The 18,908-nt window shown below is 39.5% G+C and overlaps 3 protein-coding genes across 11 annotated transcripts in view; 1 reads left to right on the plus strand and 2 right to left on the minus strand.

The window, feature by feature from the left end:
- Positions 1 to 10,154, minus strand: armc10 (armadillo repeat containing 10). 7 transcript variants are annotated; one of them, XM_085913676.1, is made up of 8 exons: positions 7,686 to 7,832; positions 7,075 to 7,114; positions 3,962 to 4,107; positions 3,742 to 3,876; positions 3,248 to 3,424; positions 3,081 to 3,152; positions 2,114 to 2,347; positions 1 to 555 (listed from the first exon to the last, which is right to left on the minus strand). In XM_085913676.1, the coding sequence occupies exons 2-8, from the start codon at positions 7,100 to 7,102 to the stop codon at positions 484 to 486; spliced, it is 864 nt and encodes a 287-aa protein (XP_085769802.1). In that variant the 5' UTR covers positions 7,103 to 7,114; positions 7,686 to 7,832; the 3' UTR covers positions 1 to 483. The 7 variants fall into 7 exon arrangements, with proteins under 7 accessions (XP_085769802.1, XP_085769800.1, XP_085769799.1 ...); XM_085913674.1 differs by lacking the exons at positions 7,075 to 7,114; positions 7,686 to 7,832 and adding an exon at positions 4,414 to 5,012 and having other exon boundaries at positions 3,748 to 3,876; XM_085913673.1 differs by lacking the exons at positions 7,075 to 7,114; positions 7,686 to 7,832 and adding an exon at positions 4,414 to 5,007 and having other exon boundaries at positions 2,117 to 2,347.
- Positions 5,555 to 18,908, plus strand: part of fbxl13 (F-box and leucine-rich repeat protein 13) — a 21,966-nt gene continuing 8,612 nt past the window's right edge. For all 3 annotated transcript variants that reach the window (XR_015066355.1, XR_015066356.1, XM_085913669.1), the window contains exons 1-9: positions 5,555 to 5,962; positions 6,056 to 6,162; positions 6,714 to 6,804; positions 6,890 to 6,957; positions 10,504 to 10,658; positions 10,817 to 10,926; positions 11,318 to 11,413; positions 12,409 to 12,504; positions 12,880 to 13,015. Coding sequence is in view for 1 of the 3 variants with exons in the window: in XM_085913669.1 (XP_085769795.1) it covers positions 5,894 to 5,962; positions 6,056 to 6,162; positions 6,714 to 6,804; positions 6,890 to 6,957; positions 10,504 to 10,658; positions 10,817 to 10,926; positions 11,318 to 11,413; positions 12,409 to 12,504; positions 12,880 to 13,015 (928 nt within the window). In the remaining 2 variants the exon portion in view is untranslated. The remainder of the gene's footprint in view (positions 5,963 to 6,055; positions 6,163 to 6,713; positions 6,805 to 6,889; positions 6,958 to 10,503; positions 10,659 to 10,816; positions 10,927 to 11,317; positions 11,414 to 12,408; positions 12,505 to 12,879; positions 13,016 to 18,908) is intronic.
- Positions 12,633 to 18,908, minus strand: part of LOC147055792 (leucine-rich repeat-containing protein 17-like) — a 9,420-nt gene continuing 3,144 nt past the window's right edge. The window contains exons 2-7 of the mRNA XM_085913678.1: positions 18,422 to 18,608; positions 16,955 to 17,425; positions 15,912 to 16,126; positions 15,312 to 15,467; positions 14,215 to 14,356; positions 12,633 to 13,982 (exon numbers count right to left, since the gene is read on the minus strand). Of these exons, the coding sequence (XP_085769804.1) occupies positions 13,700 to 13,982; positions 14,215 to 14,356; positions 15,312 to 15,467; positions 15,912 to 16,126; positions 16,955 to 17,425; positions 18,422 to 18,546 (1,392 nt within the window). The 5' untranslated portion in view covers positions 18,547 to 18,608 and the 3' untranslated portion in view covers positions 12,633 to 13,699. The remainder of the gene's footprint in view (positions 13,983 to 14,214; positions 14,357 to 15,311; positions 15,468 to 15,911; positions 16,127 to 16,954; positions 17,426 to 18,421; positions 18,609 to 18,908) is intronic.

The raw sequence follows: 18,908 nt of genomic DNA on the forward strand, positions 1-18,908 counted from the left end.
AATGTTTTGTTTATTGAAATATTGAAGCAGAAAAAGACATCATTTAACACAAAATTGCTGCCTTCTGAAATAAATAGGATTAAATTAAAGGGGTCTCCAGGCAAACACGTTCCTGAGAGATAAATGTCAACAAAATGAGCATATACATTGAAAGTGTGCAGCATTTCATCACGCCTGGACACCACAGTGATCCAAACATCATGCTAGCAGATGGATGCACAGAGCCTGCAGTCCTCCGGCTAAACCATGTGGACCTGTCACGTTACATCCTGGCGCATTACACTAAGTACATAATGAGACTTGTACTTAACATTCACGATTGGCTGTAATCTGCCAAATGTTACTGGAATCCTGTCATCTGTGTACAAATTGCTACTTTTGTTTCATGCCTTCAAACTTGATGTTTTTGCAAGGTGGCACTGGTGGGATTAACTAGAATATTCTTGGATGGCAGGAAGCCGAGTTTGTATGGAAAAAAAATATCTAACGATTTGGAAACGCACTATCAATAGGTGGGTAAAGATTGGGACCACTGTGCAACCCGTTGTTGGGGTCCTGGAAAAAAAAAGGTCTGGTTTTAGTACTTTTTTATTTGAATGAAAGCCAAAATGAGAAAAAAAAAATTGTACGAGAATGTTAAACTTTTACGAGTATAAATACGAAATTACATCTACAGGCAAAAAAAAAACCCTTGCAATTCTACAAGAATAAAATAGGAATATTGGGGCAAATTAATTCTACAAGAATAAAGCTGGAATTTACCAGATTAAAAAAATAATATAAAAAACAGTGGTAATTTGTAAGATATTTTTCATAAAAAATATCACTGTTTGTAATAATTTGAGAAAAAAATAATCTTATTAAAACATGTTTCACTGTCTTGTGCGGGGAAAAAAATTATTTAAGGATAAAGCTGTAATATTACAAAAATATGTAATCGTAGTGGAGAAAAAAATGCTGCATTTAAAGATGTTAGATGGGAATGGATATCATAATTTTCCAAGAATGAAGTTGTAACAAAAAAAATAGACATGAATACATTTGTAATATTACCAAAATAAAACTCTCAATCTAATGGAGCATTTTCTTACAAGAATAAACGTGCAATAGAAGAATAAAAGGCTTACTTTTAAAAGAATAAAGCTTTACTATTATGAATAAAACAAATGTAATTTAACAAGATTAAAGTTATGAGAAAAACACAATTTTACAACAATGTTATATTAAATAAAAATAATTTTACAAGAATAAATTTTGAATATTACATGGGAGAAAACCTCAATTCCACTCGAGAAGCATAAATTTGTAATACTAGAGAAAAAAGTGGCAATTTTACATGAACAAATCCGTACTCTTGCAATTTCAAAGGTTTTAGTTTTATGAGAATATAAAAAATAAAGTTATGAATGAATACTTGCAGTTTTAGTTTAGAATTATAATATTCTAAAAACAATGGAATTTTTAATGGAAAGTCACTTGTTAAATTTTCTGACTATTCTCGTAACTTTCTGATATTTGCCTATAGTCTGTTTTTTTCCAACCTGCCATTCTTTAGAAAACAATTCAAGTTCTTCCTCGATCATTGTTATGATGCAAAGAAATTAAGTTAAATACTAAAAGACAAATTATGTTCTGCCAAATATCAGAATTGGCATCAACCCAAAAAAAGTTTCAGTCAGGCCATAATAGAGACTATGTGGAAGTATGATCTAATTTCATTGGTGCTAGGGTGATGACTTTGGCAACGTGTAGGAGTATAAAACAGTGTAAAAATACACTATTTCATGTTTGTAAACAACCGACGCTAGGCTACTTACGGATGGCAAAATGTGATTTGAAACCATGACAAATAATTGTGTTTAAAGTTGAATACATTCAAATAATTGCGGAAGAGAGGAAGGCAAAACAAAATAAAAAAAAAAAAAAATTAAAAAAAAAACATTTTCCCAATCGCTCTGCTTGGGTTAAAATGACATGGCAGAGTTTCTTTATTATAAGAATGCTTGCACTTTTGCCACCCGAAAGTACGTGTGACGTCATAATGAAAAGGTCGATAGTGCAGATAGTGGCGCGGGGTGGGGAGAACAGAAGTGTTCTATGTCAATATACGGGCCACCTGCGCTTGAATCTCCGTGTCGGGATGTGACAGCAACTGGACCAGTCGGCCGTGGAGCCCAGACAACTCGTCCAGCATGACGCGGAAGAGGCAGTCGCGTTTGCATCTCAGCTCCTCGGCCACCTGCGCCGAAGGCCTCCAGGACTTCAAGTTGCCCACGAAGGTCAGCAGCCGCAGAAGCACCTCGGATGACGTTTGCACGTCAAATAGCAGCATGACAGAAGCCGGAGCCTGGGGGCAAAGTGCACATAAAGAATGCCTAAAAACATGTCACGATGGTAAATTGAACACTGCAAAGTCACCATTAATTAAAGATTAAAAGAAAATTTTTATGTTGTTCCATTTCATGAATGAAACGGAAAACAGACGTTGTTACTCAGTTAAGCGATGAGACGGCACCTTTGCTTGTCCATTTTTTATTTTGTAACAGGTACAGTCTTAAAATTCCTAAATGTTAGCATGTGTTACTACTAGCCAGAGATTGATAAGATTTAATTTTGAATGTTTTCTTCATCTCGTCATCCACCTGACACATTCCATGATAAAGAAGTGGAGTCAACACTTACATATCATGTTTCATGATGTTGGATATGCAGAAGCGGTAAGGCCACTGATTTTTTTTTTTTGCATTATTGTTATTATTATTATTTTGCAATCGGCACTTTAGTTTGTGTATGAGTTTTTGTATGTGTGTGTGCGCGTGCGTTAGTAGACAACAAAAAATAAAAAAAGTAAAAAAACGAAACGAAGATGAAACGAAACGACACTAAACAAAACGGCATTTTCAAAAAGAAACAAAAATTGTTCCTTTAATTTATTCGCATTTTATTAAACCTACAAATGTGTCAGATCATTTTGCCAGACCTTGTATATATAGGACGATGGTTCACCCATCACAAGAAATGTGCAATTTCCAACTGTACCTATAGAGGTCACTCTTTTGCTTTGAAATCTGACTTCTTACCTGAGCCTGAACAATATCGTCCATCATGTCAGGATTAGATGACAAATTCACAAGGACCTTCAAGGTCTGAACCTGAAACAAACACCCGTGTTAACCTACAATATGGTCCAACAACTGGCAAAAGTGTATTTGGTCTTAACAAAGAGATGATACGAGCTAACGCTAACCTGTAACGTCACGTCGCCCACCACCAGCAGAGAGAGTAGAAGTGTCACAGAATCCTTGAGAAGATGTTGATGTTTTTCCGTGACTGAAAGGTTGGTCAGCAGCCTGAGAGCAGCTAGCTGGACGTCAGAGTTCACTGCAGCCATCTCGATCAATTCCAGAACTTGTGGCACGTAGACCTAAAATAATTTGGTTATATACAAACAACATACATTCAAACAAAAAACTGCATGGATGTCAAACTCAACGTCACAGAGTAACTTTGACACACGTGCATAAAACAGCATCCATTTTTATGGTATGGACCTTGATGTAAAAGAGCCAACGAGGGTCCGGATCTGCAGAGACGCTATATGCCAATGAGTATTGTTGTATGCTGTATGTGTGTGTTGCTTCTCTAGGTACTCGCAGTTGGTTGAGAATTGATTCATATCACCGGTGGACCTGTAATGTATCCTCTGCTACAAAAGGGGCTTCACTGTTTAAGGTGTTTTACCTTCACCTGTTCCTGGTTTGGGATGTTCATGCAGAGATTATTTAGAGCATTCAGAGTCTGCACTTTAACCTCTGGTGCAGGGTCAGAGAGGAAGCCACATATGATAGGAATCCCTTCACATTCACGTATAACATTCTGCAGGATAGAGGATACATAATGTTAGAAAATGTTGATAGAACTTCACAAAAAATGTGATAGATATATTTTAGAAGGCCAGTACCTGATTGACAGTAAAAGCAGCAGCATTTCCTAAAGTGAGCAAGAGACGACACCTGTCTGTTGCACTATTGCTGGTCTGGAGACATGTCAGCAGCATTTTTAGGTGCTGTAGCTCAAGGTTGCCAGCTGACTGATGGATGAGGTCACCTGTGAAGCCAATAGCAAATCTTTGAGCAGAATTCAGGTATACCACTTCTGGTGAGTATGATCAGTTAATTAATAAGTTCTAGCCAACCACAGAACCAGTACAACAGCTATACTGAAACGTTACAATGATTCAAAACAAATATTACTTTTATAAATGTTTATATTCTGCGTGGTTCTAATTGAGCTACTCCAGTTTCAGCCGCTGTTTGTGCTTCTATGACAACAATTACAAAGCCTGGGATCCTGCAACAACATGCATAATTTTGGTATTTCTATAAGAATGCACATCGCCATTCAAATGCTTACCCGTCGCATCATCCTTTCTTTCACTTTGGGGGGATACAAGGTCCAGTCCAGACACTTTGGCCAACAGACTGTCCGGCCGAGAGCTACCTTGACTGCTCCTTGAAGGGGGACCTTCATTGCCCACGCTTTTCTTGGATCTCCTAAAGCTTCCCCCGGTTAAGAGTTTGTAAATTCCGTAAGAGGCCCCTGCACCGGCGACTATTCCAAGCAAAGTCTTCATGCTGCCAATTCTTGGCGTAATACTGCTGCCACCGTCGCCCATTCTGATGCTGTCTCTTGTGCTAATCTCAACAATGAAGCTTCCACCGGGTACGTTTTGAAATAGCCTACAACTAAAACCCAAAACAAAGTACACTATACGTAAGTAACTTGAAAGGACTCATCGTATTAGTTTGTTTTCATGCGTGTTGCACTGATTGCCCACCGGGTAGAAAATAGTTGCGTGATAAAATCTAACCCCGAGTGACGATCTCAACTAAAACGTTCGAGTACTTTACTTCACTTCGTACTTTAGTTAGTAAAAAAAAAAAACTGTCCAACGACGCCAAGTAGCGTTTTTTAGTAGTCCACTTAAAAATCAAAACACTGGTTTGATGTTTGGGGGGAAATACGGGGGAAAGTAATGTCACCGGAAGGTATTTAGACGCACACCGTTATTTACCCATCTGGTCGCAAAAATTGCAATGTTATTGTGCTTACGTGCCTTAATGGAGAAGTACGTAAAACAGTTATCAAATTAAAAAAAAAAATTATGACAGCCATGTTGTGCTCATTGAAATGACCTAAAATAGACCAAGTGACATGTACATTTCTGGTATAGCACACACCAAGTACCACACATACCAAGCTGGTCTCACAATTAGATTTATTAATTTGCACACGTTATTAATCACTTCAATCACAATTATTCAGCTGTTTTTAAGCGCTCTATGAAATTTAGTATTTAATAGTTAAATATATTGGAAACATTTATATTCATTATATTCTACAGATAAGAAATCTGTTATGCAGTTTGTACGTTACGTCATAAGCCTTGAAACAAACAAAAAATGGAAATCCGACAACGCGTCAATGACGTCATATTTTAGTGATCTGACTTTGGGGAACTAACGTGTCATTCCTTCAAACATTTGTCCTCGACTCCGCCAAGAAAAAAATAGGGAAATGAATAGAATACCGAAAAAAAAAGGGTTTCCAATCCCATTAAGTGACTCAAAAGAGCCATCGTCGCGTGCGGTGACGTCACGTGTCAATGACGATTGATAATGACGTAGCAGTTGCTAAATTCACTTACCTATTTGGATTAAAACTTTTTCAAAGACTGAAGGTGACGCTCCAAAACGAGGGATAAATCATGAAAATTTGGACACAACTTTCACAAGTGACCGTCTGTCATGTTATATATTTTTTAATATATATTTATTCAGCTATTGTTAGATAAGGGTGCCTTTTTTAGAGAATAGAATGACTAGCTTCGCAAATGACAGAAAACCAGTCAAAAATCGATGTGGGTACGCTGACAGAGAATGAACTTCAGCAATTATACAAGGTAAAATGAATCAATGTTGTTTTTTTTTTAAATGCTCTAACATGGTCCGGAAGTACCTCAGGTGATTGTTTTGTTATTACTCCTGGACAACAGGCTCTGTTGATCGGGTCGTGCCGGTTAGATCCCAGAGACCCGATCCAGTTCCTGAAAAACACCTTGATCGCCTTCCAGGGACATGATAGTCTGCAGAATGTCGACTGGTAGGTCCCACTGCGATTTGTGTGGTTGCAGTTATATAGGGGTAGTGGTTGCTGATATTTTTGGGTCAAGTCAATGTGCATCACGAAATAAACATGTCAGAAAAATGCACAGGTCAGTTATGTAGCTTCAGCCATATCCCCCCAAAATGTTAATGAAGACTCTAAATTGTCCATAGGTGTGAATGTGAGTGCTTATGTATGCATCCTGTGACTTGGCTGGCCACCAATCCAGGATGTTAATCTACTCAGTGCTGCTTTTTGTTTGTCATTTGTTTCTAGTGTGTACATGTATTCATACAAGAGTATATGTGACAATCTAATGTACTTAATAGAATGAATGAATAAGGTGTCTCTGACAGCCATTTAAAACTGAACATTCGTGTTGATGAGTCAAATTGTACTTTATGTCCTTATAATGTGCCCAATGTTGTATATGTTGGTCCTAACGTTACAATTCTGCGTGAAAAAATATAGTCATATCTCAAGACAGTAGATTTGACGTAAGCATGTAGTTCATTTGTCACACCAGCTTTGTTTTATCGATTTTAAAGGAAGAGGTTCCTTAACGAAGGTGCGCATCAATCAATACTGGCCTCTCTGGGACTGGATGACTCGGAATATTTGGACGCCGACGAACTCAAGGTGACATGCGTCAATCAAAAGTCCAGTCACATGCAATGTCGTTTTTCCAGTAACGTGTACTTTCTTTTTTTTTTTTTTTTATCAGGCCATTTTCCGGAAATTTGAGAAAGCCTACTCGTGTTACAGGAAGAAATTAACAAGCTCTTGTTTCCGGTGAGGATGATTGTCTGAATATTCACGCTGCATATATTAACTTGTGATGTGCCATGATTTTTTTTTTAAAGTTCTTTTGCATAGTATATATTCCACAATATTGTTTTTACTTCTTACCTATGGACAGCAGGATCTTATTTGCCATCACAACATGCCCCTAGAATGAAGAAAAAAATACAGTATGTGTCATATGCTAAAACAGACAATGTATTTTTTGTAGTTATTAGCATTTTTTGGTTTGTCACGTCACAATGTTGGCAAAGCCATGGAACACATTTTGAGCGCATTCCCCGCATATATTTTTCTTCTCAGTAGGAGCATTCGCTGGCGTTGAGCTGAAACCTGTCAAAATTTAATACATTTATGGATGTATTTTATTTATTTGCGTGTGCTCTTTTTCCAAATGTTGAGCAATCTAAAGTGTTAAATGGCTTGCTCTCTGCTAAGCTATTGATCGTGAAAACCTGCACTTTTTTTGTCTCCTGAAAAGTGAAGATTTTGGATGTACAAGGTTTCTGCCCAATGCTAGCAAATGTGAGTTAAAAAGGAACTATTTTTATGCATTTTCTAAGTTATCAAAATGGGTTAGGGTTAGATCCAGTTAGTTGTCTACATTCTGGAAATCCCATTCATTTCTTTACAAAACTGACCCCAAAAAATGTAGTTTTGTTTAAGATCAATTTTAGGTGTAAAACATGTACACGTGCAAGAATGTGACCAATTTGTACCTCAGGTTATATCTTCACTCGTCTGCTGCTTGCAAAGGTGCGCTGTTTACCAATCCATGGCTCTTGAGCGCCCTGGGCTCTCGTAAACACTCTTTTACGTGGTGTGTACTGGCTCCTGGAGTGAGCTACATTCGTCCTTTCATAGCTGCTTCTGGACTGGAAGCCATATTTTTTCCCTTGTGGTATTGCCTTCCATGGGCCTCTGTAAACAGGAAGCCCTCGATGGAATATCCTTGTCGGCCACTGCAGACTAGGGAGTCGATAGATCCCGTTTGCCTGAGCCATTTTCGGTTGCACGGCACGCATCCAGTAGGCATTCATATTGGGCTTGGGGTAACTCCTCCTGGACGCGACTGTATCCAACCTTTGAGAAATAGTATTGGGGATACGCTCGAGCCTTTCGTGTGATTGTTGATTATGAATGTCTGCGAGATGTGGTTTGTGGACACTGAGAGGAGCCGGATGGTGTCGGACAAGAGGATAATTTAAAGGCGGTTTGGAAAACACACGGTTTGAGTTGACTGGCTTGCGTAGAAAGTGATGTCTGCCACTTCTGGGATTCTGGAAGAGCATGTTTACAGATTTCTGGTCACTGGGTCTGAGGTTTGCATTGTAAGAGTCTTTTGCTGCAGTATTTTGCACCGTTTGCTTGGATTGTCCTTCCGGAATAAACAGCCACGATACAATAGGCACTCGTGATGCTTTGACATAGGCACTTTTTCCATAAGAACCTTGTTGAGAAGGTCCAACTTTGTCTTGAAGGTGTGGCTTCTTAAACCTCTTGATTGAACTTCCTTTGGCTTTCTCACTTGCTACATGTTGGCCGGTGAGAGGATTTGGACTATGGGGAGCAACCTGTTCATGTAACAAGTTTGAGGAAAATCGAGATTTATTAGGAAACTTATTTTTCAACCAATCACCTCCAGTTTTGGCATTAGACAAATCTGCTTGGTGATAGCTTGGACTAGAGCTTCCATAGTTGTTGGAGCTCTTGTGCATCCTGGGAAAGTATCTTCTCAGGGAGGTTTTAGGACCAGGTACAGAGACGCTTGGAGTCACGGCAGGATAGCCGACATCCTGTCCACGTTGTCCATACCCCGAAATTAAGCCTTCACTCCATACTTTGTTGCCTTTAGTGCCTTCATCATCTACATTCTCTTCTTTAGCAGAGCGTCTTCCAGCTATTTCATTCATCATCACCCGTCTTGCCGTTTGAAAATGTGCCAAGTCCTTGCCGGGAGTCAAGAAGGAACTTTTCAAAGTTTCTATAAACTGGTTGAGACTGTTGATGTTTGGAAAACTGATCCCCTCCACAGCTCTGCCTTTCGTATGCTCCTGTACTAAAAGATTAAACGGATGCTGAAATCCAGAGTCCCGATGCTGATGTCTAGGCTGAGGCGTTCTCTCATCTAGCCCATTGTTTGGGGGAACTAAGTCCTGGTGATGATTATTTCCTCTTTTGTAGTTTGAAGCAACAGAGTCCTGATTTTGTGGATCAAGTACCCTTGGGTAACTAGTTGATGCATCTACCTTGAAACCTAGCAGTATTAAACAGACACCACATTCAAATTATCAAGTGGAACATCATTAAAAAAAAATTACATTAGATCATTTTTAGCGGCAGACGAAGTGGTTGTGTACCATACAGCTGTGTACCACTGCAATGGGAAAACTGCAACCTCGTATTAAATTTTGAGGCTTTTTCTTTGTCTCCATCCATTGATCCATTAAGTTATGATCAAGCTTAATTGTAAACATTCATTCTGCATGACTATGCGCGATGACAGTTCACTTGGTTTTATTTGTTACTTGGTATGCAGTGGGCCTTTTATGCAAGTTTTTGGAATGTGGGCCGCAGAAACACACAAGCATGGAGAGAACACGCAAAATTCAAAATGCTTGAACACTGCTCATTAATTTTCATGTTAATATAAATTTGTAATCTTGGATCAGTTGCCATTACTGCTATTGAAACCAGGAAATGTTAGCTAAATTAAACATGAGATTCACTCTACATTTACTAAAGTACTTCCTTTCTAAGAAGCACATTTTTGATTTTTGAACCCAGCTCCTCGGAACAAATCCACGGTGATCCCCTTTTGATTGACACAAAAATGTAAAACAGAAGCGGTCTTACCATTTTGAGAAGAAAGACCAAAGCAGATCAACAACAGAAAGGAAATCCAAATAAGCCTATAAAGACAAAACAATGTTTGTTAGCTAGACATGCTGTTGGTTGCTAAACATGCAGTGTACATGCATTTACCCTAACAGAGCAGCCATGACAGGTTCCACCCCAGCTCCAACAGTGGCAGCAAAGTCTCCACAAAAAGTGGCAGCCCTTTTGCATGTGCCAAAATGCAAGCAAAAAAAGAGCAGTGATGACAAAAACAGTCCAACTTGCATTCAGTTCCCACTGACTGCGATTTTTGATTGCAGGCAGCTGTTGGTGCTGCGAAGGTCGAGCCTCGTGATGAGTTTACTCGAAATTGTGCATGGCAATGACTTCAGAGTTACTCGTGTCACAGTTTACCACTGGAAAGAGTTGAATGCATTGCAATCTAAATGTTGTCCATCAATCCATTTTCATTTTCCGCTTTATGAAATAAGCACTCATTTTATTTTGAGTTGATCTCACCGCTTCGGTGGATAAATATGACTGAAATATTCACAAATATTGTTACTTAAGTGAAAGGGGATCCGTCTTCATCCTGAGCAGAAATCTGATGGTTATTTTAAATTATTCATTGATCAGCTGTGTTTGTTTTCTATGAGTTATTGATGAACTGTGTTTGCGTGTGGTATTGTGGTTGAGCAGGAAATGGAAGGAGTTCACCAACGCCAGCGTGACAGATGCTTGCGAACTGTCTCAAAAGACGGAAATTGCAATAGAGCATTATGAGAGGCAAAAGCAACTGGTGCCTTTCCTTGCATGGGTGCGCTGGATCAAGCTGAAGAAGGATTCACGGGTTGGTACGTGGATGCAAAACATTTTTCATTCCATCGTAGGAAAAATAAGTGTCCAAAAATGAAAGCTTTGCTTGACAATCTTCCCCACTGTGACTCATTCTGTCCAGCGCTTGCTTATGTTTTCATCATCTCTTCTCTTGTGTTTTGATCCCACCAACTAGAGGCGGTGCGTAAATTGGTGGGAGTTCTGAAATCCTGCATCCTTAAACGCATCATAACCGCATGGAAGGACGTTGTTAGGGACTCACAGAAGACCAAGAATTACTTCAAGGTATAAGCGCATTTGACTCGTCCTTCTTGTGTGGAGATGTTCCAGAAGCAACCACAATTGGTCAAAAGCTACATAGAGACTATCCAAAAGTGAACATGTCTTAATAGTTTTCTTCCTCCCATGCTCTATGCACATTTAAAACACTTTTTGAAAGTATTCCTTAGGACCTGTTGTTATATTGTCAAGGAATGATAAATAATTGTACAACAAACGATAAGGAAACAAAAAGACTTGGTCTTACAGTGCTCCAAAAAAAGGGGCTCAGTGTGCTTGCTTCAAGCTTTTAATTTGTCACACCCAGTTGAAGTTTACTGTAAAACTAACAATAAGACAATTAAGCATTGAGTATTTAAAGACAAAAAAGTTCAACCATGTGTGCTTGATGTTGCAGAAGCTTCAAAATGAACTGGACATGGGGCGCCAGCAAAGCCAGATTGGGGAAGGCTGCGACTGGCTCTCAGCCTTGCCCGTCCACATCTCACTGCAGGTTGTTTGCTTTCCCCCCCTCCAAAAATTAAAACAGTATCAAAAACTTTATCAAAACTTTCCAAGCATCAATAATTTGACTTCAAATGTAACCCTTAGGTGCTATATGTCCATCTGTCCATGTGTTGGCAGTTGACACTCAAGAATCAGATTGCGCAAGTTGATACTGTGACTGTGCAATTGGAAAAGCCATTGAACTGCTCACAGTAATAGAAGCCTTCAAAGTTTTCATATTCATCAATTACACGTGCATGCTACAAATCTTGAACAACTGTCAGTCACAGCTCACAGCTAGACACTCGCACACAAATTTAGTGAGCTCACATCAATGTACTTTTTATCCCTGAGATGTTTTTTATCGCGTTCCAATGTTTACACTGTGTTTAAAATGCATCTTTAACAATGAATGTTTTTAGATTGAATGGGAGGTGTACAACTATTTAAAAAAAAAAAGGGTTTCAGACAGTGTGACCTAATGTCTATTTAGCATTTGACACAAAAGATAGAAAGCAAAAGATTTTGGGGGGTTGTTTCATTTCACACTTGATGAATAGGCACTGGGCAGGCATTGTTGTTGCATTGGCGTTGTGTACGATCAATTAAAAATTTCTCTGCACACATACACACACAAACTTGTAGTGAGCCTCGGTTTTATGGGTCTGTGTATGTCATTTTTTATTGACTGAGCGGGAACAATGAAACCCTTGTGGGGGTTTTTTTGCAGGGCGCCTCAAATTTTCTGGCAAAGCGGAGGAGTTTGCCTTTGTTTGCTTCTTAATTGATGGTTACTGGAAATGAGATGGATGGAGCAATGTTTGAAGGGGACAGACAAAGTGAATCGTTAGAATTTAAATTGTCTAAAGCATCAATCCATCCATTTTCTACACCGCTTATCCTGTTCAGGGAGGAAAATTGATTTGATACACAATTGCATTGAGTTACAAGTTTGGTCACGGTGCAAGTTAAACTTGTAATTGTAATTTTTTTTAATGGCAGATATTCCAGTATTTGGGCCTACGAGACCTGCTGAGCTGTTCAGAAGTGTGCTGCAGTTGGAGAAGTCTCATCCATACGGGCACTCTGTGGAGTAAGGTTTGTACAATACACGTGATAGTGCAGGGGTCAGCAACACAGTGCCCCCGAGCGACCCCCAAGGACCACATGAGTTACACGCAGGACAGTTCTAAAAATAGCTCACCAAAGCCATGAGTCTTGGTGATTTTTTTTTTTTGCAAATATTGTCCACGTGATCATTGGAAAATGTAAACACATGCAAACATTCATTAACATGATTCATGTCTTTTTGTATTAATGAGTACCATTAATTATTAATAACACCATATACTGTAATAATAACGTGACCAAAGGTAGTTTGGGCAAATTTGATATTTCCGATTTGTGTCTCAAACTGGTAGCTCGTCACACATAATTTGTTATATTGATATGCGTTCATTTCAACCCGCTCAGATCAACGTCTCGGTGGATAAGCGCTGGATAACAGATGACACCATGAAGCATGTCCTGCTTAATTTCCGTCCTTTTGTGATTCATCTGAATCTGCGTGGCTGCTCTTCCTTACAATGGTACAGTTTGAAACACATTGGTGAGTGTTCTCTTCCTACAGCACCACCGCCGCATTGACAGTCAAGTACTGCACTTAGTTTCAGAAACTAACAGTGTTAGCTCAGGCTAATCCCTGCATCCAACAAAATTCATTCATGGAACTCACTCACTCAATAACAAATTATTTACTTTGTGTAATTTCAAATTTGAATGGTGGCCAGGCTCTCCAAAGACACAGTTGTCATTGAAAATTGAATTTGACATAATGGATTTGCCTTGAGGTTTAGTTATTGCCACTCCTAGTTCAAGTCAAGTAATTATCAAAGAGAACCACACAGATATTTAAAACAATACAACTTTGCATAAACGTCCATTCATGCTAACAGAATAGAAAAAGCCACCGCCGAGCAACAAATTAAGTTCAAGTTATCGACAAGTTTTTTTTTTCACATAAGTCCGAAAATTGTTTTTATTGCATCATTTAAATGTATTAAGCAACAATATTGTGACAATCGTAATAATTATACACCATTGGAAAATGAACAGTTCCCCGATAAATCTGTCAATTATTACCTTTTTTTAAAAACAGATTTGTGGTTATTCCCATTTTTTGGTGGGGGTTACACACCACATAAGTAGATTCTTCATCTGATACAGACTATTTGACATATGGAAAGAAAGTGGGGAAGGTTTTAATCAGAAGGTTATCCAGAGCCTTTTCCCTTCAAGACAGTCTAATAATCTGGTACTTCTGAGGCTGTCTCAAGTGGCTCGGCTCCACTTCCTCCTCCGGCTCGCCCTGCACCTCTTCTAGAGAGTTCCAAAGCAGCTCGTCCTCCTCATTTTGGTCTCGCTGACTCTGCTGCCTGTCTTTGGGACACCCTCGGTTGTAGTCGTGCACATACTCCTCCACACTCTCACCCGTGTACTCGGGAGGCGAGCGGCACACTAAGCCGGAGTGCTTCACCACCGGGTGCAGTCGAAGCCAATACACCATGTAGTGGATGCTGCAAATGGTTTTTAGGTTTACTTCCTTTTTTATTTGGGTTTTGATATTGAGACGAATACGAGACAACTGTGGTATTCATGTTGGTTACACCTCCCACGGATTCTTCTCCTCTATATATTGGAAAATGCGACAATTTATGATGGATTTGTTTTTTCCTGAAAAGATGTACTGTATAACCAACATGAAAACCAGAGAGTTGTACCAGCAGACACCAAAAATGTAAGCCCCACCTGTAATCGCACACCCAGGGGTTTCCCCCCAGCTTCAGCTTGGACAGGAAGTAGAGGTCTTCAAGAACGCCATACTGGATAAAGTGGAGGCTGTTGTGTGACAGGTCCAACTCACGGAGGTGCAGGAGCCCGAACAAGGAAACTGGAGAAGTACACAAGTGCATATTGTTTACCCACCACAACCAGTTACCGTGACCAGGTTAATCAAACTCAGCCAGTTGGAGTGGAAGCTTGTGGGGTTTTTTTTCTCTCTTTTTTTCATGTAATCCAATTCAGCTCCTTCATATTTTCAGAGGAAGCTAATGGTCTCTAAAAGAGGAAAATTAGAAACAGGTTTCTAGCAGAAATCAAACTTTCCCCTTAAAGTCTTGGCTACTCCAGGAAAAGCACACAAGAAAGCCCTTTTCTGTTATCCTGTATCAATCACATGCTGTGAAATTGGTTGCTTTGTTACTGTAGCTGTAGTAACACACTTCAAAGACATGACACTACTCACAAATGTCTGGATATGGTTCTTTTGGGTAAAACTTTCATTTTCTCTAAAACTTTGAACATTCGTGTCAAACTCTTTGATGATTCAGTATTTTTATTTTTTGTTTCCACAAGCACCCTGAATAGACCAGTGTCTTTATTCAGTTAAAAATCATATCAAAACAGTCCTCTTCACTATACTATTTATATTCTTTAAATAATAATAATTATAATAATGCTGCATTGGATTTATATAACGCTCAGACACCATCTAATGATTGCTCAACAGTACCTCACCGTCAAATTGGATGTTCCCAAAATAGTAGGAACTGAACTTGGAGGCCATCAGCAGGTGGCAATAGAGCTAAAGACTGGAAGAGTCGTGGATAGACAAGTGGACGAGCTTGGAAATTTACATGGACAAAAATCTGTTCAGCTCCTCTTTAGAGAACTGCAAGATGGGTAAACTCTACTGAAACTACATGTCAATTAAACATGCCCAATTAAAAGTTTTCATAAGGTCACATTAAGTTCACCAATAATGATGGTACATTTTAGGTTTATCTTGAAATTTTACTCCAAAGACCAGTCTCCCAAACATATTGTGAGTAGTATCTACTGTTTACCTGTGTCAATCCGCTCCATGTTGTTGTGGCTGAGGTTCAGCGTTTTCAAACTTTTTGCTCCATGGAAACTCTTGGCCTTGAGATGTCGAATGGAATTGTGGGAGAGATCGATTTGGACGGCGTCCTCGGGAATACCAGCAGGCACCTCGGTTAGACCTGTAGATCAAGACGAGAGGAAACGTGTGAGAGATGATTGCATTCTTCATCTGTTCGAATGTTAATTCATCCCATATGCGGTGGCGCTTGTGTGTTTACAATGGACTTGTCCCAAAGCAAGTACAGTCGTCCCTTGCCATATTGGGTTTCAGGTTTTGTCGCTTCACTCTCGTGCAAATTTTTCTATCGTCAATATTGAGTTCAAGATATCAATATTTTTGCAATCTTGTGGAATTTTGCAGTGATTACGTTTCACATCCTCTGGAATTTCTTTGAGGATAACGAGCATACTCATTCCATTCATGCGACATTGTCCCGTCATGCAGCGCCTTTGTGAGGAATGGCTCAGGATTGCTTTTTATTACATAAGAAACATGTGTGCACTCGGCAAGGTGCCCGTTAACCGCAGTGATCAGCGGAATCCATTGGCGATAAAAGACTTGCCTCGGTTACTGCAGTCCACGCGTACTTGAGGGAAGTAATACGTGTGGCAGGATGTGGTGGCATCTGGTTTGTTTTGAAAGGGAATTGGCTCGATCACATCACTGGGGTCAGTCTGGTCGCCCTGCGGCTTTTCGTTCGGGTCTATCTTTTTGCAAAGCAGCTCGGGGTCAAGCCGCTTCAACTTTTTCCCTTGGAGCCTGAGGGGCTCTGCACACCTTGAAAGAGAAATATGATTACAAAAAAAAATGTTAGGTTTGTGTCTTCTTATTAGAGATGTAAGAAGTACTCATACTCGAAGGTAGAATAACAGGTACTTGGTCAATAAAAAACTGATAAAAGTTGGACTGAATTAACTTCTTGAAAGTAGAAAAGGCACAGACTGAAACGCATCAAACATACTTTCACTGATGTTTGCGCCAAAATGTCCTTTGGATTTATGGTCAAAAGGCTCAGCCGTCATTTCATCAGACTCGCCTCTATAAAGTTTCGTTCATAGACTGTGAAGAAGACTAGTTAGAGCAGAGCTCGTCAGGGTGTTGCTGTGAAAACCCAACAATTTATCTTCCAAGACCATAACTCATTTTTCCACGTGTTGGGGGAGATTTATTTTCAGTGGAGTTTGACAGGGGATTGGTCACGTTAAAAAGTTTTGAAATTATTTATCGTGGTCTCATTTGTTACCACAAAAAAACTGGCATTTAAACAGGGGTGTGGTGACTTTCTATATCCACTGGACCCGTTTTTGTTTGTTTTGCGTCTGTCGCTATTTTTTTATGCTTCCTAAATCCCAGGGAGTTCAATTAGTAATCAATCAATTAAAATCTCAACTCTCATTAATTATGGGTTGTTGTTTTTTTTCCCATCCTTTGAGGTTGAAAAAAGTAGCGAGCCTATTTTCAAAAAGGACAGATGCATGTGTTTTCTAATGAAGGGAGTAAAACTAAAAAGTGGTCTAAAAAAATATAAGTGCAAATACCTGAATAATCCACCACAGTATAGTAACAAAGTATGTTTATGTCCCTACATCCACTGGGAAGCCTCACCTGGCATGATTTCCCAAATTCCGGTTGCTTGGGACTTGAAGTGTTTGTACGAGACTGTCCATGTCACAATGACAATGCAAGGGATTGTCATAGAAGCGCAGGTAGCGGAGGTTGGGCATGGAGATGAGGGCTTCCTCGCTCAGCGAAGTCAGACGGTTGTGCTGGAGCAGCAGGGTTGTGAGTCGAGTCAACCCCTCAAAGGCCCCCTCCTCCACCAACGAGATGTGATTCTGCTGCAAGTCCAGACTGGTTAGACTCTCGTAGCCGGCGAAGGCTTCATCTCGGAGGACTTTGATCCGATTACGTGCTAAGAGGAGAAACTTGGGGGCTCTGGACCAGATCTGTGGTCGGGGAATAGAAGTGAGGCGACTATCCTGGCAGTCCGCAAAGATACGTCCGGACTCTAATGATTCTGTGCAATTGCCCGGTCTTGGGGGGTTGGATCTGCTGTGACGGCCGGCGCCTCTCACCCTGAGGGATTTATAGACAATTCAAAAAAGTGAATGAAGAAATCGGGTTCAACAATTCATTCATTTTGTAGACTGATATAAAAACAGATTTGTTGGTACTTTTGACGAACTAGGTCCCCAATTTACATGGTTTTCAAGTTACACGCCAAAAACATTTGCAAAACTATCGTGCTAATTTTAGACGTAAAGTAAGAGTTATCTTGGAATTGAGGTTCCAACAGGTGCAACAAAGTCAGCAGATGTTTCTTTTTCAATGTGAAATATGCTTGAAATCCAAACAAATTAAAGGGCTCTTTAACTGTCGGGTCATTGACTGCAAATGGACCTCAAGACAACTTTGTCAAAGTCAACTGTGAGAACCACAACCTTGGTTTGGAAACAGTTCAAATCTGCTCTTATCTTACTCTGACTAGATATATCATCTTGAATAAGTGCATTAGTTTGAAGAACTAAAAACTCTGATCTCAAATCTAGTCAAAATATGCTTGTATATTTCTACTAACCATTTCTTGTTGTGTAAGAAATACTATTAGGGAAATTTATAACTTGTTATTGACATTTTATTACCGGTTAGACAAAGTTTATCTTAAAATGACAAACACCACAATTCTAAAAGCGGAGGTAGTAAAAACACATTAGTTATTTTCAAGACGCCAGTTTTTTTCTTTTTTTAGGCTCGCTATGTTGACTCGTTTTAAGAAATGTTGCCAAGTCAAATTGTCCTGTTATGTTTGACAGATAATGTTTAAATTGTGTCATACATTCTTCATTTCTTGTTTTTCAAGCCCATGTTTTGCTGTGTAAATTGATTTTAGAAAAAACACACAAATGAACTATTACCTACTTGGCCAAATAGCACCATACATTAAAAAATCCAGATGGGTGTCGTTTGCACAGTAATATTCAACATAACACGCATTCTTTGAAATTTCGGAGTATCTACGGCAAATAACATTTCCCAAACATGTAATGGGACCAAAAGATGCATGTTGCTCACCTGTCCCGCGCCAGCTTGTTTCTTGCTCTTTTGAGGCCTTTGCCCCCTCGTTTCATTTCGACAAACGGGATCAGCAGCAGAAGCAGGAGCAGGGAGACCACGATGAAAGAGGAGATCACGCGCATGCTGGAACCTGCAGCTTTCTCAAAACCCTCTCTCTCGTTCTCTTTCTTTTCTTTCGGGAGGGCTGTGGAGTCAGACAAGGTTGTTTTGGATCTAATAATGACGATTTTGAATGGGTCAAAACCTAGGACAAATGTTGTAACTTTTGATGGAGTGCAGCTGCGTGTTGCGTAAGAGTCAAGGAACATCCAAATGTGTATTTATAGCCTTACAACAATATTTCCACTCATGAATGTTTTACAACTTTGACTGTTGCTTATTGAAAACCACCACTGTTCAAAAACAACACATCTGTAGCACATACATCATTGGAAGCAGTTCACAAGAGATATTAATCTTGACAAAAACTTTTTATCAAATGTAC

This window comes from Syngnathus leptorhynchus, chromosome 6, assembly GCF_054491065.1.
Source record: "Syngnathus leptorhynchus isolate UIUO chromosome 6, UIUO_Slep, whole genome shotgun sequence".
Lineage (NCBI taxonomy): Eukaryota > Metazoa > Chordata > Actinopteri > Syngnathiformes > Syngnathidae > Syngnathus > Syngnathus leptorhynchus.